At 41.9% G+C, this 25,748-nt stretch overlaps 1 protein-coding gene across 3 annotated transcripts; it reads left to right on the forward strand.

Moving 5' to 3' along the window:
• The first annotated feature begins 4,755 nt into the window (after positions 1-4,755).
• On the forward strand, positions 4,756-25,541 carry DGCR8 (DGCR8 microprocessor complex subunit). 3 transcript variants are annotated; one of them, XR_006415704.1, is made up of 15 exons: positions 4,756-4,976; positions 10,020-11,024; positions 11,374-11,533; positions 12,485-12,627; positions 13,755-14,037; positions 14,502-14,699; positions 15,419-15,520; positions 16,316-16,414; positions 17,201-17,283; positions 18,377-18,477; positions 19,551-19,657; positions 20,168-20,295; positions 20,697-20,810; positions 21,966-22,658; positions 24,321-25,541. XR_006415704.1 is itself a non-coding variant. In XM_044440454.1 (14 exons), the coding sequence occupies exons 2-14, from the start codon at positions 10,305-10,307 to the stop codon at positions 22,047-22,049; spliced, it is 2,322 nt and encodes a 773-aa protein (XP_044296389.1). In that variant the 5' UTR covers positions 4,756-4,976; positions 10,020-10,304; the 3' UTR covers positions 22,050-25,541. The 3 variants fall into 3 exon arrangements, 2 of the variants coding, with proteins under 2 accessions (XP_044296389.1, XP_044296391.1); XM_044440454.1 differs by having other exon boundaries at positions 21,966-25,541; XM_044440456.1 differs by lacking the exon at positions 4,756-4,976 and adding an exon at positions 5,421-7,328 and having other exon boundaries at positions 21,966-25,541.
• The last annotated feature ends 207 nt before the right edge of the window (positions 25,542-25,748 follow it).

Raw genomic sequence — 25,748 nt, forward strand, 5'->3', positions numbered from 1 at the left:
AAAAGCTGTTCCGTTCCTGTGCTTACAATGTAAAAGTCCTGCTAGAGAAAGGGAAATGCCCTGGGCGAGAGAGGAGCACAAGCAAAACCAGACGCCAGTTTTCAAAGTTACAAAGTTCCTGTGGTGTGTGGTTTGAATGGGGATAGTTTGGGGAGAAGCCAAAGGGCTGCTGTGATGGAACGGACCCTGTGGTCCCGTCTCTCCCTCTGCCTCAGCCTTATGGAATGACTATCCCGACTGAGGCAATGGGGCAGCAGGCAGACAGAAGTGGGGGGTGACGGTTTCAGAAAAGACCCTAATCGGAGCCCACAGACACTTCCAGGTGGGCACTAGAAAAATGTGATAAACATCACTGGGGGAGGAGTTGCTATCAGAATGTACTGCCTACAACAACAGGTTGAGCTATTTATTACCTTACTACTAGTATTAATGGTGGTTTGCCCCCAATACCCCCAATAAATCCAGTTTTATATAGCCATTTATATTGCACTGGAGAAGGTGCAGAATTTTTCTCCCTGGGACCCTGAATTTGAAATATGTTCTACAGAAAAGCAGTCTGTAAGGAGGCCAGCCTGAATTCCAGCTTGGCTATACAACAGCGCCTCCACCTGTCCGTCTCTGATCGCAGCTTTCCGCACTGGCTTCCTCCGTCTGATGCCAAGCACAGGTTGGGCTGGGCATTAACTGCTGGTTTTCTTTCCCACTTGCAGCGCCCTCTAAAATTATAACGAAGGCCATGATCTCTGTCGTGAATGACTAGTTGAGGGGTGTTAGAGTTAGCAATCTTAGCCAGCCAAACTACTCTGCATTAGTTCTGTAGACTTCCTGGCTAATTCTACCAACACCAAACGAACTAAATAAATAAATGACCAAATCACATTCCTTTATTAAGCTGGCACAAGTTTCCGATTTAGTCTAATTGTTACTCTAGAGTGGGTTTTTCACTGGAGTGTTGATCCTTTATAATAACACTGTTTATATTTTTGCATAGCATTTGGGGAAAATTTATTTATTTATTATAGCATTTTTATGCCGCCCCCATCACAGAAAGCCTTGGGGCAGCTTACGATTTGGGAAAGTGTACTTACTCAACTCTTTCCTATTTCTTCTATCCCTTTCCTACTAACATCACTAATATTGTAAGACTGGAATTTGGACAGGAGAGGGTAGGGTAGCCATGTGCCCTACTTTAGAGAGGGACAGTCCTCCATTTGAAAAGCAGCATAGTTTCCAAATCAACTGTTGAACAAACAGTTCAGCTATGCAAAGCCCTTCTTGGGCTGACTGAATTAATTGTGCAATTCTTTGTATCCTGGTCAGTTGTTGTTATTTTTTTCTAAACTCCTCCTTTAAAAGGGGGGGCTGTCTGTGTTCTACACCTCCTTTGGTTAATTGATTGTCTTGTTGCTGAGATAATAACCTGCCAGAAATGCTGACGGCAGGGTGCTGCAAATTCAAAAAATCCCACATACGTCTTTCTCTTGCTGTGGACTGTTCTGTTTGCATCCAAAAAAGAAAAAAAAGCACTAGCAGGACTTTCGTCAAAGCAGGGGGCAGTCTTGCAGCTGATTGTTCATGACTGGCTGTTTGTTTTTTAAGACTTATTTCATTGAAAAGACAGGGGAACTATAAAGGTAAACAACAACACGAACCACCAGCTGCGTCAGCATTTGCTGAATCCTTGACAAGTTATGGCTGACCGTGTCACAAGCTTAGGATGCTAAATTCCAAATACCCTCTGTGGTGAACAAGGTCACCCAGAGCCAAAGCCAGCTCCAATGTCATTGATGATCAGAGCTTCCACATGCCTCCCGCCATCCTTGGGCGCCTGTAAACCTCCAGGTATGGAGGGTTGCAAACTGCCCCCTTGGTTGTTGTTGCTATTCGTGAAGTCGTGTCCGACCCACTGCGACCCCATGGACAACATTCCTCCAGGCCGTCCTGTCCTCCACCGTCCCCCCGCAGTCCACTTAAGCTGACGCCAACTGCTTCAGTGACTCCATCCAGCCACCTCATCCTCTGCCGTCCCCTTCTTCTTTCGCCATCTATTGTTCCCAGCATTAGGCTCTTCTCCAGGGAGTCCTTACCTCTCATTACGTGGCCAAAGTATTTGAGTTTCATCTTCAGCATCTGGCCTTCTAAAGAGCAGTCAGGGTTGATCTCCTCTAGGACTGACCGGTTTGATCGCCTTGCGGTCCAAGGGACTCGCAGGAGTCTCCACCAGCACCACAATTCAATGAACTAAACAGTGGTTAAATAGATCATTGTAGAGAGACATTTAGTGTTGCCTTCCAGTGTCGGTGCCATGTTCTGCAGCTCTCTCTGATTACTCCGGCAGCTGCAAGCATGAGCCTTCAGCTCGCCCCAAATTGAGCCTGGAGGGAGAAAGTGGATGAAAAGTCAGTGGGCAGCCGGAGTGCCTGAGCAGGAGATGGGCCCACACATAGCACCCCTGGCCCCTGCAAAATCTACTGTTGGCACGATGCACTTCCTTCCTTCACCTGGGGGCAAGATCCTGCCTCCGCAAGGTGTCCAACACAGGAAGTGTGCTTCCTTGAAAGAACTTAAGCACTGAGTGCCACTTCAAAGGTCAGGACTAGCTGGAGGGAAACGACATGGGTGTTGGCATGCAATTTAGTCCCTTGATGGGTTATTGATTCTCTCTTTCAAGAAGACAAATAGGAGGTTGGCATCCCTTGCATCGTTTAGGAGGGGACTGGGTGGTTCTGCTTCCATCGCCTCTGCTGTGGAGCCTGAACACGTTGCCTCCATGCAGATTAATGGAGCTTACTCCTGAGTAAGGGTGTGTATTTAGTTTTGATTGTTTAAAGCCCATCCTTCCTGTGAAAAGCTCAGGGGGTGTATATGGATCTCTTCCCCATCTTATTTGTTCTTCCCAACAACCTTGTGAGGAAGGTTATGTGTGAGAGGCTGGCCCAAGGTCACCTGGGAAGCTCATGACTAAGTGGGAACTGGAACCCGGATCGCCCTGTTCCTAGTCCAAACATTCTCATAAATCACACTGGCTTTCTGGATAGGTTGATCGATTTAATTGCATGTCTAAATTGCTTATATTAAAAGCATCTCTAAGCACTGTACCACATCATGAAACAGGAAGAATCCCTGGAGAAAGACCATCATGCTAGGAAAAAGTGAAGGCAGAAGGAGAAAGGAAAGACCAAATAAGAGATGGATTCACTCTGTGAAGGAAGTCACAGCCTTCAGTTTAGAACAGCGAAGCAGTGATGTCATGGACAGGACATTTTGAAGGCCTGGATTCATAGGGCCCACCATAAGTCAGAGTCAACCTCATTCACGTAACGGCAACAAACCTGTGCAGAGGAAGCAGTGCCCTTCCTTTTCCTTCAAAAAGTTTAGTGGCTGCACCATGGGTCAACTTTTTAAAAAGTTGTTCTAACCTAACTTTTTTTAAAGAGTGGCCAGTGCAGATGAGGGCAAGGTTAGTATATATTTTAATAGTTAGATAGAAGCAGGGCATTTTTTTGTCATAGAACGCACCGGAACGGAGTTCCGGCACCTTTTTTTCCAATGGATATTACAAAGTGATTTTGAATCGCCTGTCGGGCTTAGCAGATCAGCAGCAAACATCATTAACATATGCTTTTGTGTCCGTGCTGATAATGAGTGAGTGCTTACTGCCAGCGGTGACCATTATGCTTATGTATGTGTAGGGTGACTGGCTTTACACTAAAAATCTTTTTTAGTGTAAAAGTGTGACCCCAAGATGTGAGTTCCGGCACTTTTTTTTTTTTTTTTTTTACAGAAAAAGCACTGGATAGAAGGATATTTGAAGAAGGACAGAAAAGGGCCACCCCATCCTGGAGAAAACCAGTTTTCCCGCATTGCATCACATCTAGGTTAGCTTACTGTGCAATGTCCACATGCCCTTGAAAAGTATTTGGAAACTAAATTTGGTGTGAAACGCTGCAACCAGAATAATGCCTGGTGCTTGTTCTTCTTATGTTGGTCTTACTCGAGTAACACTGGCTTCAGGTTCTGCTATTATTTCTACAACAACTGTCGCTTCCCGTTCATGTCCAAGCCCATTTCAAGGTGCTGGTCCTAACTTCTAAAGCAGGATATAAATCTTTAAAATCTATAGAATTGTGTGAATATGCAATTTCTGAATGGAATGCGACCCTCGCAAACCTTTCCCAAATCGGAACTCGGCCCTCTTGAAGAGCCTTATGCAGGGTCTCCCAGCCTTCCATAACCAAGATTTTAATGAATAAAATGATTCCTGCATGAGAAATCAATGATTGCTGCTTTTGCTCTTGCTATTATCTGGGGTTATTATGGCTGCTCATGTAACTTTTTTAAAATATTTGGCTCGCTGACGTGTTCTTTTTATATTTTGTCGACACTAACCCGTTCAGACGAGCACTGACTGCGCACCCTGTTTATTATTACCAAAAGCAATATGAACCAAGGCTGCTGATGACGTAACGCCAGGAGACCGCCCCCCCGCGCGCCCCCGCGCGTGCATCCCCTCCCTTCGCCGGCCTCTTCTAGCTCCTCCCCTCACTTCCTATTGGTCGCGTTCCCCGCCGCCCGTCTCTCCTTTCATTGGCGGCCGCCCTCAGAAGAGGCCGCTGACCCGGCCGCCAGCCAATGAGCAAAAAAAGCGGGAGCCAGAAGGCGCCCGGTCCTCGACGGCGATTGGCTGGGAGAGGTCCCAGCGAAAGAGCCTCTTCTGGGAACTCGAGCCGTTTAAAGATGGCGGCGGCAGTGAGAGGGCGACTTCGCTGATGGGTGGGGAGGAGTGAGGCGCGGCGCGGGGACGCAAGACGCTTCCGCGCGGGGCAGAGCAGGAGGAAGAGCGGGCCCGCGAGGAGGAAGGCACTCCCGCCTCGGCTTCTCCCCGCACGCGCTTTGGCTTTGGTGGTGGGGCGAGGCGCAAACAAAAAGCGAGCCCTAGAGAGAGGAGCGGCAGGGACACTCCGGGCATGGCCCAGGTGGGTGCCGGGCCTGCGGGCTCCGGCAGGGCGCGGCGAGGGGACGCGGCCTGGCCGCCGCAGCGCCGCCTCGCTTGGCGGTCGTGACGCGCGAGAGCCGCTCGGCTCAGGCCCTGTGCCGCCGCCGCCTCTGGGCGATCGGAGGAGTGTGTGTGTTGGGGGGGTAGATTTCCCTTCGTCACCCCCTTGGCCTCCCCTCCCTCCCTCGCCTCCCCTCCCCTCCCTCCCCTCTGTGGAGCTCCGAGGAGAGGAAGGGTACATGAGCCTGGTTGAGCATCGTTCTCGAGGGGGGAGGCGGAGGGGGGCTCTCCCCTTGCCTTTTCTGTGTAGTAGCAGGAGGTTTTTGTGGGGCTGCGGGCGGGGAACCAGTATTAGGCTTCCTTGAATGCATGCCAGCTCGGACCCCCTCCAAGTTCAGGTGGGCCGGGGCGCGCAGCCTGAGTTTTCTAAAAACAATGAGTAAAGTGCTGAGCCGCCTCGCTGCAACCCCCCCCCCCATGAGCCCTGATTGCACAGGGGTATCGTGATGCATTTGAAATTGTAGGCCTTTGTTTGGCAAATAGACCACGGTGTGCAAAAGAAATAACACTATAATTTGTTTACTCAATTGATAGCTAGCTGTTTCACTTGTAAGAGTACTCAAGAGAGCTTAAAATATAATAGGATAAAAGTAATACCACCCAGAAGATAGTTCAGATCATGATTTGTACCTTCATCTCTTTCCTTTGGTTGTTGGCTTTCCTCCGAAAGTTTTAAGTTATCTCATAAAAGTGGTGGGGAGTTATCCCCCCCACCCCGCCAGGCTGTCTCGCTAGTGTTGGGGGAAAGTCTGAGACTCTAGGAAGCCCCTGCACCATTAGCTGTGACTGTAATGGTGGTCAAGTCACCACCCAACCCTTGCGCCTTGAGAGTTCTTATCTTGTATACTAACTTTATTATGTCTCATAGTTTTCTTGTTTTTTGAAAGGGAAACCGGTTTCTAGCTTCTCATGGGAGACTGCTAGGGTTATAGTGTTGTGTTTTTAAAGCTAGAGAAACAGGACCATTGTTTTTAAAAAGCAATCCAAGAACTTGATTTGCATTCACATGTGTGGCCCTTCCTATCATTCCTTCAAATGTGAGTTGGTATGCTAATGGTGTTCCTAGCTTAGATGTGACCCAACGTCACAGTGGTGATTCTGCAGTTTCTGCATTGTAGAGTGCATCACTAGGCAGCAATGGCCACGACTCGGTGGTGTGCAGCACCTAGCACACTGACACCATGTAAGAATTCAAGAGTAGTTTGCAGTAATAAATACTTCATAAGGGTGCATTCTAGACTTTCAAAGTATTGTATATCTCAGTGGCCTTTGCTCTGGCTTTACATTATATGGATAGTATTATCTTAATATTGCAGATGGGGAAGAGGCAGAAGATAATCTTGGAAGCTAAGCAGGGTCAGGCCTGGGCAGAAATGGGATGGGTGACTTGAGTGTATGATTCTATGATTATTGCTGTCAACTACCTAGAGAGCTTTGGCTATGGGCAGTATAAAAATGTAATAATAATAATAATAATAATAATAATAATGCCCACCAAAGGCAGTAAAGTAATTTTGTGCCAGGAGTGAGAGTTGAATCAAGGGCTCTCCTTACTTTCACTGAATTACCTGCCTTCAGAGAACACTGTGACATATGACACAATATATCCATGACCTGGATTGTGTCTAACCAGTGATAAACAACAATAGGGTTTAATTATAGCTGTACTAATAGTGGTTTCAGTTTGTTGAATAATTTCATTCTCGTTCCTTAATTTTCTATTTTCTGAGAATAAAGTCTGGGTGTGGAGTGGTGTTATTTGGAAAATAAGTTTGCAAGAAAGCATCCAGTATGAGTAGCTTTTTATTTTAGCATGTGTTACCTTCAGATATAGTTGTATTACCTATTCTTAAAGTTACTTTACTGCTGTACATGAAATTATAAAAATGATGTAATGCTGTAAAATTAGGGGCATAGAAAGCTCCTATTGTACATCTAATTGAAGCTTAAACTTTAAAATTCTCCTCAAAATGCTTGACAATAAGAAAGTTGAAGAATAAGGCTGTCAATGCCAATATCTCTCCCTTGGTAGGCATTCCAAAGTTGAGGGGCCATCTCAGAGAGGGCTCTGATTGTAGGTGCGCAGTGTATTCCCAGTGGTATTATCCAGAGGACTGACTTGTCTGTAGACATTGCAGACCTTTATGTACCAGCCTCTTTCTGCTAGTCCTTGATGGTGATCATCACTAATGCAATTTTTAATGATACAGCGGCTGGCAGAATCCCATTTCCTTCCTCTCAAGGAGAGATGCCTAACTGCTTCTAGACTTGAGTGAGTTTATCTATTATTTATTTCCCCGCTCATCAACCTTGGGATTTCTGTATCCAGGAGTGAATCTAGGGCGTGCTAGACCCCTGGAGTTGAAGTCGGCCTTTTCTGTTAACATAGTGTTTGTAAAGTCTCTCAACTGATGAAATGTGGAATTCATAGGCTTTGATTCTGGAGAGCCTTCGTACTCATCTCTAACCCTTGTTTTACAACCAGCCTTTCCCCCTTTCAGCTAATGTCAGTGACTTTTATAAGGGTGAAAATGGTTTCTGTACATTCAGGAACAAATTAGGGATTGGTTGGGTAGATGCTAGAAAAATTTAATTGAGAGATTTGTGCATCCACATTGCAGTTGTCTAAGCAGTTTCCCAGTTTGCAAAGTCTTGCTCTCCTGTCTCGGAATGGTGAAATCTAGGAGCTCTCTTTCTAGAAATTGGTTTGGGATGATGAATGGTAGTTTGGAAACAGGACAATTTAATCTTGAGCTTTCGTGGTGATATTCTTTCAGGACATGAATGCTATGTTCAAAGTTTAGAAAACTCTCAAGAACCTTAATTCAACCTTAGAGTTAGTTAGAAGAAGCTACCAGCCTACAAAACCCATCAGCCTGCTTATGGTTACTGCAATGTCATCGAGGCAGCTTGGACATTGGGTCTGGCTGCATTTTAATCTTGGATTCTTTTTTTGTTTTATGAAACAAATCAGCATAGTTTCACGCTAAGCAAGGCCAATTTAATTGGAAAATGGAGGATAATGGAGATGAATTAGTACTGAAAACTGTTGACATCAGAGTTTAACCCTGTTTCACTGAGGTTGTTGGGGCACTCAAGTCATTCTGCGCCCCTGCTCCTACTTATTAGTTCAGATTAGGTATTTTAGTGGCATATAATATTCTTTCGCATCCTTGCTAGGGATAACTACCTAAACAAGTTAATTACAGTTGTCTAATATATTTGTAGGTGATATCCGTTCATTGTTAATAATGACCATGAAATGGAATTTTCCGCTGAAAAATTAAACACTAGATATAATTCTATTTCACAAAATGTTTTGCCCCACATCGCTGAGTAGGCTGCCTACCAGATGCTTTGGACTATGATACACTCCAGCAGGATGGCCAGAGATGATGGTAGTTCAAACCATCTGAAGGGCATTGGGTTGATCATGCCTGATGTATATGGATATTTCTCATTTGGAGCACTCATTTGGTTCCTTTCTGACTTACGTATGCAACCAAGAGCTCGCTTCTAATTGACCCAAAGAGTAAAGCTCTCCAATATTCTTTCTTGGAACAGAAATAGAACTGCTATAAAATACTTCATTGGTGCTCATCAGTCTTGCTTCCACCTTCCAAATGCACTTAACTGAGGGACTGAAACTATTGTTATCTCCCCTGTGCACCACTTTTAAAACCCATTCATCCTGTTGAGAGGGAGCATCATTTAGAAGGACTGCATATGGGAAGTATTTGATTCTCCTGATATAACTGGGGAAAATATATCTACTTCTTGATAAAGTTTTGACTTGAGCAGATTCATCCATCTGGGGTTTGTGGTGTGGGTGAGGGGGAATAATTCCTTTATTCCTTGCTGGTAGGAGGACTTAGAACGTTCTGTTTGGGTTTACATAGAGGGACTTGGAGAAATCAATTAGCCGCAGGTAAGAAATTCCCGTCTCTCTCCATGGTCGCTGCACTACTTGGGAAATTTGCTGTATTTCACACACACATCATTATGTGGGATGCACACATCTGTTTTACTGTATATAATACGAAAAGCCCAGAGGAGGGTGTGTATAGCAGAAATAATACTTATGCCTTTCTAAGTTACTTTTACAGTTTTCACACTGGGAAGGTAAAATTACGTAGCACTGTGCATAATTAAGTGTTCCTTGCCCTGCCTGCAAAGTTAGCCACTCTTGTAACCTCAAGGCATTTCATGTATGATAGGCAGATGCTTATTCAAGGCTATGCAGTGAGGATTGATTTGAACCTGGAGACATTTTTCTTGTAGTCTGTGCTCTGAATCAGTAAATGTAAGTGGTACTCTAGCAGAGATACATGCATGTACAGGCATGAGAGGTAACATGCATTTCCTACAAGATGCCCATGTGTTTGATTGTCATTGTTCCTTGTGTGAAGTCATTTCACACAATTTTACATATGGGCATCTGGTGAATCTACACTGGTGTGATTTTACATAAATTACTGGGATCAGACTGAATTGCTCCTTTATATTGGCTCTGAATTTCAAATTTATTTTCTTTAAATGAAATTAATATTTGTATTGCTGTTGCATTTAGTTAATAGCCAGCTAAATATCCTTTATTCAAGAGAAGTGTTATTTGGAATGAAAGTGCCCTTCTACAGTCATATTTTGTTTGGCAGTATTAGCTTGGTACCACAGGTGGGCTAGTAACACTGTCACAGTCCATTTAGCAGTCTGTTGCTTAAACATAAAGAAAAATAAACATTTTTGCACAACCTTGTTTAAAAACATTTCCTTCGTAAGATTCTCTGAGTGACCATAAATATTGCTGTTTCTGATGCTGTGCAACAGTATATAGGTAAACAGATGTCATTTGGAGTTCTGTGTAGTGTACTTGTAGTGTGCTGAGATTTTATGTATTTCATAATCATAAAACAGTAGACCGTCAAAGCTTTCCTGTGACCGTTAATTTTTTTTTTCTTCATAGGTTGAAAGACGAAAAGGACATCTGCATGCGGCCAGTGAAGATGCTCTTTGCTTCGATACCAGCTATTTAAGCTGAATGCATTGTGATTTCCAGTAATTGAGACAGTGATTCTGAAAGCTGTCTACATTAATGAAAAGAACAATGTAGTCAGCTTAATTGAATCATCAGTGTTGCATATTGAATAGAGCATGACAAATCCTGTCTTGATGGACTTCTGCATGTTAGGAATATAGATTTATTTGCCTTTTTTATTTAAAGCCTTGTTTTCTTTTGTAAGTTTTAATTATGGAGAATTACGAGACTGCACCTCCCCTCCCAAAAGAGCCAGCAACAGAAGTGAATGTGGAGAATGATTCTTGTCCCCCACCACTGCCGCCTAATGAACAGCCCCCACCACCTCCCCTGCAAACGTCCAGTGACGCAGAGGTAATGGACGTTGGCTCTGGTGGTGATGGACAGTCAGATACCCCTGCTGGGGACGTGCACACTGTCGGCAGGACACAGCTTCTCACAAAGGGATCTTCATGCTACAAAAGTCGTCTTATCATAGATCCTAATAGTGACCAAAGCCCAAGAACTGCTCGTCACGCGCCTTCAGTCAGAAAGTTCACCCCTGATCTTAAATTGCTTAAAGATGTAAAGATTAGTGTTAGCTTTACAGAGAGCTGCAAAAGTAAGGACAGAAAAGTTCTGTACACTGGAGCTGAGCAAGATTATGAGACAGATTCAGATCTAGGTGTTAATAATGTCAATGGGGATATGCATGTTTGTCCTCATGCTGGGGGTAGTAATGGTCAAGCTACATGTGCAGCTAGTGAAAACGATGACAAAAAGGAGGATGAAAATGATGTAGATCAGGAAAAGCGAGTGGAGTATGCAGTTCTGGACGATTTAGAGGATTTTACTGACAATTTGATGGAAATAGATGAAGAAGGAGGGTTTGCATCTAAAGCAATCGTACAGAGAGACAAAGTGGATGAAGAGACCCTAAATTATTCTTACGAGGTAAGTAAATCTATCTTGTTTAACTAAAATGTCTATTTAGGAAGGTCTATTTTTACCAAATTGTCAATGTTTGGGGCTCCTTAACCATAGAACATACGCATTTAAACAGTACTGAGACTGGGTGAGAAGTGATGATACCTGTTAGCACGTAGCTTGTGGGATTTACTCATCCCGTTCCTGAGTATGAAAAGAACTAAATTAAAAGCTAAAAAGCATGCTGCCTTGATTTTTAGTTGTAGCAATAGGTATTTGTAGATATTTTTACAGATAATTCTTGCCTTGTTGTGTTAGCAGAGTCTGGAAAGGAGAATAGCTATAGGGCCATGGTATCTGACAATGTATTTTTCAGGATGAATTTGATAATGATGTGGATGCTCTGCTGGAAGAAGGCCTTTGTGTTCCCAAGAAAAGGAGACTTGATGAGAAATATGGAGCAGAGAGTGACCATCAGTCTGATGGAGAAACAAGTGTGCAGCCAATGATGACCAAAATAAAAACAGTTCTTAAAAGTAAGCTACTTACATGTTATCCAGTGGTATATGTGGACATTATCAGCAAAGAGAATAAGATTTACAAATGATTGTAGCAGTAAAGTTAGGGTAAGGTAAAAATGAAAGCGAGCCAAGTATCTAGCTCTTCCTTCCAGGTTAACACGGTTTTAGTAGTTCGCATCCACTGTCCTAAAACACTGATTTACATGTATCTTCAGGAGTATCTCAAAGGTGCTGTCCTTGAATTTTGCTCCTTCATGGAAAGTTGACACTCACTCTACATGTAAAGATATACTTGTTTAATGGACAGGGTTTTTGAACTCTTGAGTTGTAGCCGTCTTTTCCATTGGATTTCTTAGTCTTTCTAAGAGGAATGCTGAATATTCCTGGTCAAATGTATAAATGTGGGGTGTCTCTGAGTATCTGAAAGCAAGTGGGTCATTTAAATGTGAGATCATTTTCACTTTTCTTTCCTTTTTTGGAAAGAAAGGCAAGCAATTTTTCTTCATCACATTTAGAGACACAGGATGTTAGCTGTGTGAGGGCCACAACATTTGCCCGGGGGGGGGGGGGGAGTGGATGTCCCACCAGTATTGTGGAAAATGAAAGTTGAAATTAATGCAGATGTTCACTTTAGAACTATACATCAGTTTTGTTTTTATGTGCTCTTTGCTCCTTAAAGTACTATCATCATAGTTTCACTAAGCAAAGCAAATTGTCTGCAAACTTTGGACATAGGCTGGAAAAGACATTGGTGCGTCTTTTCTTTGAAACTCTGTATGAGATGTCTTGGTGTATTTTAATGGCTTTAATGGCAGCAGAGTTCTTTATAAATCAGTGACCGAGCCTTTGCCTAATGCTAGCCTGGCTATTAACTAGTGGGTGGGGATGTCTCTACTTATTCAAAAACAAGATTTTATACAAGGATTGGAAAGCAGGTGTGCTGAATAATTTCTTTCTCTTTCTCAGGTCGTGGCCGCCCTCCTACAGAGCCCTTGCCTGATGGATGGATCATGACATTCCATAACTCAGGCATTCCTGTATATTTGCACAGAGAATCCAGAGTTGTTACCTGGTCTAGACCTTATTTCTTGGGAACAGGAAGCATAAGGGTATGAAGATTTCATCATTTTGGAAGTGTAAACCTGTTAGATTTAAAACATTTTGCAGGGCTGTGGTTTTTGCCATTATAGTTAGTAAAACATTGCTAACAGCGGGTCTTTGAATTTTTGCATACAGAAACCAAGCTTCATTTTACTTCGGAAATATGTATATATAGATCTGTAAACCACATTAAATATGAAGATCTCAGAATCTATCACCCATAATTAGGATAGAATGGCATTGTTACACGCACACTGTACTCAAAATTAAACTAAGTTTTATTAAATGATGTAGCAGACCTTAAATGATTGGTATTGGAATTAGATTTATTAATGTTTCCCTGTGATCTGATTGAGCAGTTTCAGTATTTATGGATGCAAAGTTTAGGATTATCTGTTTGTCATGACAACTATATGACAGCTCCCTGTTCAGAGACAGGGTGCCATTGAATACCAGTTCCTGGGAGAACTGTTGCATTCAAGCCTTCCCATGAGCCTCCTGGAAGTATCTGGCTGGTTGCTGTGGAAAGCAGAGTCTTCCTGTACTAGCAGGGAGGGGGAAATGTGGGCTACCAAAAGTTAAAGAGAGTTAAATGTTCACAATACAGACATCTGTAAGTGCTGTTGCTGCAGAATCAACTATTCGGATGGCTATTTTGTTGGAGTATGCTGGTAGCAGCGCATTATGAATTGCGCTCAGGTGTATAAGGGCTTTTAGTTATACTTCAGTAACTGACCATTAACAAATAACATCTTGTTGTGTTATTATAATGCCACTTTGTTAATATAAAAATATTGCGAAGTACACAGATCACCCAGGTCTGCTTGCACTTTGGAAGCTTTAGGCTGCCATTGTTCATTTATTTATGCATGTGCACACATACGTGTTCATGCGCACCTTCTTTTCAGGCAGTACAGAAAATAGATGGTCAGCAATCTGTAGAATCAGGCCCAACCGGCTGTATATGTAAAGCAAACATTAGACAACATGATCCATTTCCCAAACTAGAGAAAATTCTCTATTTTGAAAGATTGCATGTAAAAAGATAGCACAGGTATATAATGTACTTTGAGCACCATGGAAATGATAATCGGGTTTCGTAGTTTTGTTCTCATATTTGAACTTTTGTTTGCAGAAACATGATCCTCCTCTGAGTAGCATTCCTTGTTTGCATTATAAAAAAATGAAGGAAAATGAGGAAAGGGAACAAAGCAATGATATTACCCCAAATGGTGAAGTATCACCTGTAAAGCTCACAGATAAGTCTTTAGAATTGAACTGCCAAACTGAGGAGCCGGACTCCACTGCTGCTGATTCTGGGACTTTAGATGAGAAAGACCCGTCGGGGGGAGATGCGGCACAAGGAGCCTTAGGTCAAGTTAAGGCCAAAGTTGAAGTGTGCAAAGATGAGTCAATAGGTAAGTGCTGAAAATGGGCATTTTTCAGGGCTCAGAATCTGACAGTGTTTTTCAGGCTGCCTTATGGTAGAAAATGTGAAGCTCTGGATTTGGAGGACTTTAGACCTAAGAGCTGCCTGGGTTCTTTTTGCGGAGTTTTATTATGTGGATTTACAGCGTTTACTTCAGGTTGTGTTGCGGTGCTGCTCTTGCCTGAGACTGCGGTGGTTAACAAATGGAGCATGCAAAATAAATTCCTATGAAGCTTCATTTTAAATGCCTTTATCATAAATCGTAGAATCCATTCTACCATCCTGAAGTAGTAGAGTTTATCTTGACGTTCTGTAAAGAAATTCTTGTTCCAATGCCATCTGCATCAGGACAGGGCAATTGCATATCAGATCTTATATAGGCTTTGTCTTAAAAGAAAACTGGCAGCTTCTGGTGAAGCATGCAGAACAACCAGGATTTGTTGTTTCTCCTAGAACTTGAAGATTTTAGGCACTATCTTGAAAAACGTTTTGACTTTGAACAAGTAACTGTAAAAAAGTTTAGAACCTGGGCTGAGAGACGGCAGTTCAACCGTGAGATGAAGAGGAAACAAGCAGAGTCTGAGAGACCCATTTTACCAGCCAATCAAAAACTTATTACCTTGTCTGTACAAGATGCACCCACAAAGAAAGGTAGGACGTTTTTATGTATGTATATTGTGACTACTAACCAAGGGTTTCGAGGCAGTTTTATGTTGAATTGGATTTCATTTTCACAGTTGTAATGTTTCCAGTTTTGGTACCATTTGTGTTTTAACACTGGAAAATGTGAAGTTGACTTCTATCTTGGTGTTGGGAGAATGCAGTGGCCTGTCTTGGCCACTGTGGCTGGTTCAATGAGCAACTTTTAGAGCACCCATGGGTTTGTGTATGCCCAGTAGAATTTCTTAATCAACGCAGCTGAATACAGCTCTCATTCTTTATTGCCTGCTTCAGTCCCTCGTCCAGGTATCTCTGCCTGAGCCAACGACAAGACCTGGAAATAGAGTTTGTTGGATTGGATGATTCTTGAGGGGGGGAAGCTGGCCATTGTCAATCATCAGGATCTGTCCTGGAGATGTTTCATAAATATGTTCCAGTACAGAGTACCTGGGAGTGAAGGAGCTAGTGGAGGCACTTGCCAAGAAACCCCTTCAGGTGATGGAGGAAAACCTGCTCTACCTGCAGTGTGCAAACACCGTTATTTCACAGAGTGTCACACAGAACTGTGTAGGCTGTAGCACAGACAGGAGGGACTCCCCTCAAGATGCTAGGAGATTGGCATAGGTTGAGATGTTCTTGAGGCAAGTGGTTCTGGAGTGAGCCTCTAGGACACTCAGAACTGCATACATGAAATGTCTTTATTTTTCTAGAGTTTGTTATTAATCCCAATGGGAAATCTGAAGTTTGTATCCTGCATGAATACATGCAACGAGTCCTAAAGGTTCGACCTGTTTACAATTTCTTTGAATGTGGTAAGTCGTCACATAGTATTTTTGGTAGGGTTTCAACCAGGTATTTAAGAGAAATGATAGCGTTATGTAAGACTTCCTCTTAAATATATTTAATTTCAGAATATAGACAAAGCGTCCAGGATGCACATTGTACTTGAAACTTTAAAAAGCTTATGGAGGATTGGAAACAAAATGTAGTTCACTGTAATGTAACTGCTTTTAGTTTAATTTATGTAAAACATCGTTGTCCTGCTCCTCAGTCTATAAAGCTGTCAGAAAAAGTTATGGATAATTTTAAAAAAGGCAGTCCCTGCTCTCATGCTTCAGATCTAAAAGGCTGGATGCAAAAAACAAAAACGGAATGAGGAAGGCTAAACAAGCTAACGGAGGCCCCGGTCTTAAACATTTAATAAACATGAGATTAAAATGTTAATCATAAACACATTACTTTGGAAACCATAAGACTTTAGAACATTGACAAGCTAATGTGTAATTTAGAGAATCCTAAACCTAAAGGCACATCCTTCAGTAGCGTGTCTGCTGTCTTATTCCACAACTGTGTCTTAAAACTTCTAACATAGCAGATTTTCAGCTGTTAAACTTGCTGATCTGCTGGTTCCATCACAAAGAGATGACGTGCAAAAATGTGAACTTTTATTCCATATACCTATGATGGAAGCAGCCTGCTTGCATAATACAAACAGCTTTTCTTATCTCTCATTGTAAGAGCGAATATTTCTCTGACATCTCAGTACTGTAAGGTTAGGGCTTGTGTACAATATAATGACTTACACTTTTGTCTCTTCGCTTTTAAAGAGAACCCAAGTGAGCCTTTTGGAGCCTCAGTTATTATTGATGGAGTAACTTATGGGGCAGGAACCGCAAGCAGCAAGAAACTTGCCAAGAATAAAGCTGGTAATATAAACATACTGAAGTTACACATATTATCTGTGTTTTACTGCTGTTGGGTAGTAAAGACTGTCCTTACTTGTTGGTTCCCCTGTGCTGAATGGACCACGCTCCATAAAAATGAAAAGAATGTGTTAGGTGTATGTGTGGCTGAAATACAGTACTGCCCGTGAAGCCTCTGAGGAGTTAGCATAAATTGATTTAGACAAATGCCTTGCTTGCTCTTTTCTGGGTAGGAGGGTGGGGGCAAATTGTGATGGTGATGATCAGAATGATATGAACAGTCCCTTGACTGAAGCAAGGCATGGTTATTCATTAGGCATAGCCTTAGGCTGCGCTTTTACTCTGTTTTAACTCCTTTGGTTTTATTATCATCTTTTATCACCCAATAGCTGAAGTTTTCTGGGTAATTTAAGCGATCTTAACAGGAATGCAGTCTCGGGGTAAAGCTTCAGTAGGCCCTGCTGTCCATACTATCTCTTCTTTGCTTCTTTCTACGCCAACGGTGGTTAGCTAGAACCTTGATAAAATGGGGGCAGAGTTCATAACAACAGTGCTTGGTGGTTTGTGCCCGTAGCACTTAATGTCACAACCCTACATGCTTCACAAACAAAGCTAATGTTAATTTTCCAGAGATTTTTCCACAGGCCGTAGAACAGAAATCTCTTCCACACTATAAAAACAGCATGAAAATCTTGTTGCATGATCAACTGAATTCTCAGGAGGACATTCAGACCTGCAGGATACAAGATTACTGCAGCATGTAACCATTTTAATAACTTATTTCCGCAGCCCGAGCTACACTGGAAATCCTCATTCCTGATTTTGTTAAACAGACTTCAGAGGAAAAGCCCAAAGATAGTGAGGAACTAGAGGTATGATATACTGCGCAGGTCTCTGCGTGTTTACTTGGAAGTTCAGTGAGTCTTACTCCCAAGTATGTTTGTCACATTGCAACTTAATTGGGGTGTGAGCCATTGTAATTTTCCTCTGTAAAATGCTACTTCCAGTGAATATTTGGGCTGTGAGGAACGTACTTTCAAAATAATATTTTAAAATGGTTGCTATTAACATTTTTAAATATTGGCAGTAGTAGTCAAATCCCAAAGCCCCTTTTTCTATTTTTCCCCAGGCAGCTGTTCCTAAGAGGCACATCTGGATGCACTTCTTTGTTGCAGTGTGTCTTGTATTAGTCTTTGCCTGTGTCAGGCTCATCAGTCACATTAAAGCTTCCCTGTATTTTAAAACCATTCCTTCTATTTTGTATCCAGAACAGCAAAGTGTGTGTAAAATATGGATTTTCATTGCACTTGACGAAGCTGGGAACCGCATCTGGACAATCGTACCTTGTCTTAACATGCTGGGATACGAGCAGGTTTTGCACCTGTGTGTGCAAGACCTTCCCTTCCATTTTTCAGCATGTTGTGCTTGAGAGTTTGGAAGCCTTTAGTTAACCATAGTTCCATGGATTAAACCACGCACTTAAAACAATTCCAGATAGTGGTTTGAGAGCCTCTTCTGAACCCAGTGACAATAGTCTGAATGCAGCTGTTGTGTGCACCTTGCATCACTTACAGGAAAACGGTCAAGCATCGTTCGCTCGCCCCTTCCCACTCTCCACCAGTCTTTCCTTTTAAGTGGAACTAAATGTATTTGATTTTTTCGACCTTTGCAAATGGTGTTTCACATCTGTAATCACTTTTTCTGTTCCTCCTTAAAATTATGTGTGTTCTAAAACTGCCTCATTAACTGAAGTTGAACCAATGCAATATCGTGCTACTCTTCTCGGATCTTGCCTTTATTTCATAATGCATTATGGCGATAGATTTTTTTTCTGAAATGCTTTGATGATTCAGTGACAACACATTGGCACTGTGATTGCATCCTTGAGACGTTTGTTTTAATGTAACGTCTAAGAATCGGTGTGTGAGGCCATTAAGTGAAGATGATCTCTCAATTTTGTTGCAGTATTTTAACCATATCAGTATTGAGGACTCACGGGTATATGAACTGACCAGTAAAGCTGGACTCTTGTCTCCATATCAAATCCTTCATGAGTGCCTTAAAAGGTAAGGTTGTGTTGATCGAGGGGTGACCCTAAATTCAAGTCCCCTTACCTGCTATGAATGAATACATTAAAAGTGAATTTTATTTTCATGAATAGAAAGCTCAGCTATTCTGTCTATGCGACGGCATTAGCACTATCCATAGCATGACAGAAGGGGCTGAAAGCTGCTGCCAGTCAAATGTATGACAGCATTGGGTTAAATGAGCCAGGGATCTGACTCAGTATAGGATTGCTTCCTTACTTCCTGCCACCCGCCTGCTTATTGAGAGATGTTTGCCGACATCCCTAACATATGACAGCTATTCACCAGCAGTAACTCAGTGTCAGGCCCGTAATAATTTATGCTGGCAGCCTTTGCATTGAGCCAGTGAGTCAGCAATAGGCAGTTCATTGGGCAAGGTTCTAACTCAAGAAAAGGCACCTTCCTGTGTTCTAGCATGATTTGATACTACATCCAGACAGTGAACTGTGGGAACCAAGTTCCACCTGTGCTATCCCATGCAGGTGGAGTAAAAACTTGTAGCAATGCTTTGAGGTCAGCGGTTTGATCTTCCCTCGTGGGAGGAATGCATGCAGTTCTTGTCCAAACAGGGCCCTTCTGGCAATCCTCCTTCCTCTGACACAGCACTGAATAGTCTCCTGGCTGTATGTGAATGGAGGATGTAGCATTTTCATTCATGCACTTGATTATCGGTGGGTCCAGCACAGTCTTGCTGAATTAAACATTTCAAGCCCCTTGATTTACGTGGAGGAGAATTAAGCATGGAATCATTGGGATTTAAATGGTTGGGACTGTGCTTGCTCATAAGTTCGGTTGGAATGTCCATCTTTTTATGCTCGTATTTTTCTCCCCATCCCCTTTTTTTTGGACCATCCCTTTTGTTCTACACAAGTATTGCCAGGAGGATGCTTCTGTTATAAGGGTAGAAGATAACTGTGCATTAGAAATACAACTTTAAACAACTTTTCAATAGACAAGTCCCTCATGTTTGGAAAATCTTTGGGCAGACACGGTTCAGACAGATTCTTTCAATAGATAGCTAAGATGCTAACAATACTCCATTTTTCCTTAAGAAATCATGGCATGGGTGACACATCCATAAAGTTCGAAGTGATTCCTGGTAAAAATCAGAAGAGTGAATACGTCATGACATGTGGGAAACACACTGTGCGTGGCTGGTGTAAGTATGATGGCTACTCCGAACCGGAATGCTGTTCTTTTAATTTGTGCTTGATTTTCTAACAGATGATTAGAGTTAATTTCCTTGAAACGTCTAATGTGTTTATTCCGTCTTTTTGTGTATACCAATGTTGTGACCCTGGGAGCACCACTGCTAAAGTTAAGGGATTGAATTGAGATCAGAAGTACTTAACCAAAGCTGAGTATCTCAATAGGCTTGAGAAGGTGAAAATGCAATCGTACCTATGAAAGTTTAGGCAGGAAAAAGGCCTATAATTCCTAGCACGCCCCTGCTACTAGACACTAGACTTTTTGCTTCACAAATATAATTAAGCAATGCTGGCTCCAGAATTAGTTGCTCAGTTAAAAAGGATTCAGTACAGTTGCTAAAATAGGCAGACCAAGGTATTTCCAGCCCCAACTTCATTTTTCTCCTGTAAATAGTGCCAGACTGTTAAATGTACAATCCAGAAGCCCAATTTTTAAAATACGTTCTATAATTATTATGCAGGCAAAAATAAGAGAGTTGGAAAGCAATTGGCATCTCAGAAAATCCTTCAGCTGCTTCACCCGCATGTGAAAAACTGGGGCTCTTTATTGCGCATGTATGGTAGAGAGAGCAGTAAGATGGTTAAGCAGGTAAGTTACCTCTATTTCTAAAGGTTCGTGTTCTCAGTATTTTAGACTCCTTCACAACCTGAGGGGAAAAAGTAAGCTCCTTTGCTCATCGTACCATTAGTAAATGCTGTAGCGGCAAGGTCTCCTGCTTACACCTGACCACTAAAATAACAAAACATCAGAGGCCTGTGAGGGCACGCTGTGCCATCTGTTCTGCGGGGAGCTTGCATGTGTCCTGTAATAACTGTGGTAAAGGATTAATGAGCCCAGAAGAAACCTTCGCATAAGCCACTGTAACTCTTAGCCTTGCTTGGACCCCTCCTTAGACTCCTTGACAGGAATTGGGAATAGGGCCCCTGCAGCATAAAGTGTGTGAGAAAGCTGGGAAGAACCCCTGCTTTCGTTGTCGTACTCTTATGCAGGAGACCTCTGATAAAAGTGTGATAGAACTTCAGCAGTATGCCAAAAAGAACAAGCCAAATCTACACATTCTGAACAAGCTACAGGAAGAAATGAAGAAATTGGCACAGGAAAGAGTGAGTGTGCACTTGTTTATTTTATAAACTGCTCTTCAGTTCTGAGAACAAGTATTCTAGTCCCACGTACAGTTCTGTCCAATAAACATCTTCCTGAGGCCTTACTAATTGTGTGAGGGGGTGGGGGAATCTCCCAGAATTACACTGAGTCATCCTGTGTGGTTGGAGTCTTTCTTTCCACTGAGGGTGGATCTTGGATCTAACCCTTCCGGTGCTGTTGTGACTGATGAGAACCTCTCTTTGGTTGCTACAAGGGGCTGTTTATTTGCGACAGACTGAGTCTGGCCTTTATTACTGCACTGAAATAGGGCCGTGACAAGCGGATGCTAGTTTGCTTTTCCTGTGTTCCATCTGTGTAGACAACCAGCTTGCACACTAACTTCTCTCTTTAAGCTTCTTTTAAGAGTTCTTAGTTTGATGTTGTCGTATTTTGGCACTTGCATTGTGCGAGCACAGATAACTGTGTGGCCGTTATTGGAAGGCTGACCTCCTCGAATTGGAGGATTGTGAATAGAGACTTCCGCATTCTCCTTTCTGTTCCATTATGGGTTCACTTGCCCTCCTGAGTGGTAACTACTGTTTTGAAGTGGATTCCAGCTGCGTTTGTGCTGAATGATGATTCCAGATTTATTGTGAATGAGCTGTACACTGTGCAGCTTCCTGCAGCCAACCTGTGTTTGCTCACACTTGGCTGCTTCTGCCTCTACAACCAGTTAACAAAAATACTTGTGTGTTGCCTGAGCTGGGGCTCCTAGTTTGTTGCTCCCTTTACAAGCCAGGATTATAAACCAGGGTTTGTTATTAATTTACACATCCTGATTTATTTGGCAAAAAGTCTGGATCCCCAATTCAGAGAACATGCTAAGAAATACCGTTTTGGCTAATCATGGTAGCAAATGGTTCTCCGTGTCTGCACATAATTCGTTCATAAGATTCTCCGGATCCTTGGCTTAACATTCCATGCAAGCCCAGTTGGGGTGTCCCATATTCTCAAGAGAACAAGCTTTTTCTCCTGCTTTAACATTTTTCTAGTAATCAGGATACAATGTGCTAACAGTACCAGAACTGAGTTTTCTTCCTCTGGAAATGTTTTTAAAACCTTGATCTCCAGAGAGAATCGTGTTTATAATTATGGTTGGCTTCTTACATTTTTAGGAAGAAACACGAAAGAAACCCAAGATGACAATTGTAGAATCTGCTCAACCTGGCAGCGAGCCTCTGTGTACTGTTGACGTGTGACCAGAAAGTATAACAATCGGGGAGCAATAAAAACACGAAGATAATTTTTCCAACAATTCAGAATTGGTTTGCTTCAGAATGCAAAATAACAACCCAAGTGGCTCCAAATATGCATTGTTCTTTTGCATCAGGGCAATTTTGCATTTTTTTTTAACTTCCCATCATTAACATTTATACAGAAGAGCAAAAATCTCTGTGGGCCAATGTGTAGAGGGCAAGAGGCTTGTTTGTTCATATAGGATAAAATGAAGCAAGCACGCCTCAACTCCAAAAAGTGTCCATGATTTTTGAATGGATAGGTTTGAAATTTAAATTTAGAATAAGAGTGGAACGAATGTAAAATATAGGAATACGACTACACACTCTTGTAGGAACACGCTGACAACTTTTTTCCCCTGAAGAGCTTTGTTGCATTTCAGCACAGAATAATATGCACTGGTAAGACACTTTCAACAACTACATTGAAAAAAGTGGAGAACCATGTTCTTTAATGCCATAAAAGGTAGGCCAGTTGTGCTGCTTGTTGATGAATTTTGACAGGCCTTAGGACTTTTAACTGTCTCGTATACCACTCTCCTCCTCCTCTGGACAAGAAAAGAGAACACCAAGGTATGGGCCTTTTAAATTGGTTGTCTTTTTTTAAAAAAGCATAGGAAGCCATGATTGTTTACATATAACTCAAACAGACGCCTATGGCTCTTTATTTGCTTGCTACACTGAACCTCGGGTAACTCTGGCTGTGGTTTAGCAAGCACCATGCTCTGCAGCCTCTATTCATTCTGGTGGGACTCATGAGAGAATCCTCCACAAGATGCATCAGAATGAACTGAGAATGCGCATCAGCCGTGTGCTTGGCAACTCAATTAAAGATCCAGCTACACCGAGCATTCCAACAAACACTTAAAACAGAAATCTAATAGCATTTCTTACAGCTATAATCTTTCAGCAAAAGAAAAACTGTTTCCTTTGTGGCTTGACTGTCGGAGGTCAGGAAAATCACTGGAGTAATTTTAACACTTTAAAGTTGTCACTGGCTTTGTTTTATTAAATGTTTAGCATTTTCCGAGTAGTTTCTGCTGCAGAAACTATGAGAATGTAAATCAGGGTGCATCATGGAGGACTTTAATAAGACCTTCTGCATACATTGTATTGAGTTGAAATAAAGAACATAAATATGCAAGTTTTGTCTTATATACAGTTTATTAAGCTGTCGGTACTTGGCTACAAAATACTTTTGGGTAGCAGAAAGATTGCTTTTCTCAGTGCAGCCCAGTAATTTATTCTGGAAATATATCCTTATTTTTTACACTACAAAAAGACTAGAAGGAATGATAGCTATCTGCTTCAGTGCTGCTGACTTTAGTCCCCTTTCCAAAATGTCTCTTAATACATTGTCTTTAATTGGCAGTGGCCATTTGGCGTAGTGTTCTACCTCCAGATGTCCCCTGCTGCAACATGCAGGAACATGCATTAGGAGGCAGTTTATTGTTATACCAATAAACTACTCAGTTGAACATGAGTAGATACAGATGTCCATTTGCAAAGCAATAATTTAATCATGGGGTACCTATAACCACTTGGTAAGCTGCTTGCTTGTATCATAAGACTAGCTTTCTACACCTAATTTGAAATCCAAGGTCAGGTGTAATTCTCTTATTACACAGATGCGTACTCACTATGATGTACATTACTGCTTGGCAAATAGTCATTTTGAATCACTTGGTTTCTCACCACCAATAGAGAGCACTTGGTGTGCTTGGGAAATTGCATGTAATATTGGAAATGAATCTTTTAATGAAACACGATTGAACATTTTCCCAAGCTGTTAAGTGTTGTCTACCGAGCCACAGGAGACTATTTTAGCCAGTTGGAGGCCTCTGTTTTTAATAAGTCATGCTTATTCCTGGAAATCTTCACAGTAGTAATGAGCCCAGGCTAACACCGTGACTTATAGCTGCTGCTACTCAAGCTGATAACTTGTTTTTACCCCTATCTGGCCACAAATAATACTTGCAGTGCAAATGAATTTGCTCCTCAACCGTCTCTCCTGAAGGCATGATCGGCCACCTGTTCCAAATGCACTGCTGCTGTACTACAGATAGTCTAGCTTTAGTCTTCATCTTTGTACATCAGTGGTTTAGTACTAAAAAGTTAATGAAGTCAAATAGGCTCCTTTGCATGTGCATCATCTTTTCGCTTGGGGAAAGGGTTTGTGTTGGACAGCACTTTCACAACAAATTATCCCCACCTATATTTTTTTTCCCAAATAAGGAATGTTTTGCAGGTTATCTGCAGTGTCCATGGATGCATCATTCTAGAAGTATTTGCCACACTGACCATCTTTAGTCTTACCTCAGTCTGCCAAGATCTGAAATCCTACAAAAGTTACCACTGCCCTTAAAACAGTCAGATGCACCGTTGTGAACCAAAGGCTAGTACAAATTATGCATTCTTTAAAAAAAAAAAAAAAAACACGAACGTGCTGCAGTCTCTGGCAAGATGTTCAGACAAAGCGCAATAACTCCTGGAACAAACTATGTAACTGCTGTTGTCACTGTGAAGTATTCTTGTATTTCCGATGTTTACTATTGTTTGAAGTGTAAACAGTTGCATTTGCACATAAGCACAAGCTGCTATGATAGAGGGTAGATTATTACATTAACTTCAGCTTCTGCATGAATACTTATGCAGTGTGATTCAAGACATCAAAATTGTTGCGTAACTTGTAACCTACGTGTGGTTTTTTCTAGTTAACTGTCATGGTTTCGATCCCAACGATGCCTAAAGCAAAACTGCATCAGACCTTATTTCTTTCTCATTGGATCAGTACACTGATACATGGATGGACTTCACTGATAAGCAACCATTCCATCCTCTAGAAATAGCTTTTACTTTGCATATTATGTGCTGCTTGAGAGATGTAAGATACCGACTTGAAAGATACAATTAGTACTTGTTTGAATGTTTAATATTGAGTGAAAAGTTACTAACTTCCATGGAAAATCAGTGCTACCCACTTAAACTACTAGTGGCTCAATTGAAACTAAATCAATTCTAGTGCTTGATTTCCACCTGCTGGAAACGAATCTCTGGTTCTAACAGTCATCACACTTGCAAAAGTATTTCTTTCTAACCCTGTTTCCATTTTATACTAGTCTGTATTCTTGGTTTTCATGAAAGAACGGGGAAATTAATAGCTTCCTGTAGTGTCTGTGGGAACAGTTCCAAATTAAGCCAGTCTGCCTGCCTTTTGGAACAACTTACAGTGATCAATTACAGTATTGTATTTTGAAAATGAATGTGACCAACTTGATGTTACTGGGTGCTGTATGAATTATATGTTGAGTGCAGTTCTTTGATGCCAGTACTCAGTTGGTACAACTATAAAGCCTCTTTTCATTCAGCCTTTGTGTTAGGTCTTTGAATACTTGTGTTCCCCTGCCCCAAATATTAGTTTTGAGCAATAAAGTTTGATATTGCATAATATTCTGATTAACTGGTACTGTGCTTAAAAATGTTATTTCCAGGAAGGGCTGTTGTGGGTTAGCATTGAATCCATGGTCAGTATCTTAAACAGAATTGTCACTTGAGTAAAGCAGATTAGTTATTACACGCATTTTAGTCCATTATCTGAGTGAATTAAAAAGCATTCTTAAAGTATCTCTCTTTGACGAAGTACTTATGCAAGCCCCACCCCAT

Source organism: Varanus komodoensis, unplaced genomic scaffold, assembly GCF_004798865.1.
Source record: "Varanus komodoensis strain SLA01 unplaced genomic scaffold, ASM479886v1 scaffold38, whole genome shotgun sequence".
Classification (NCBI taxonomy): Eukaryota; Metazoa; Chordata; class Lepidosauria; order Squamata; family Varanidae; genus Varanus; species Varanus komodoensis.

Bases quoted from the DNA above. Each gene is read 5' to 3' on its own strand.
- DGCR8 (XM_044440454.1), top strand. From the start codon at position 10,305: ATGGAGAATTACGAGACTGCACCTCCCCTCCCAAAAGAGCCAGCAACA. The intron at 12,628-13,754 runs GTATGAAGATTT...TTTTGTTTGCAG, and splicing joins TGGGAACAGGAAGCATAAGG to AAACATGATCCTCCTCTGAG. The intron at 14,700-15,418 runs GTAGGACGTTTT...TTATTTTTCTAG, and splicing joins AGATGCACCCACAAAGAAAG to AGTTTGTTATTAATCCCAAT.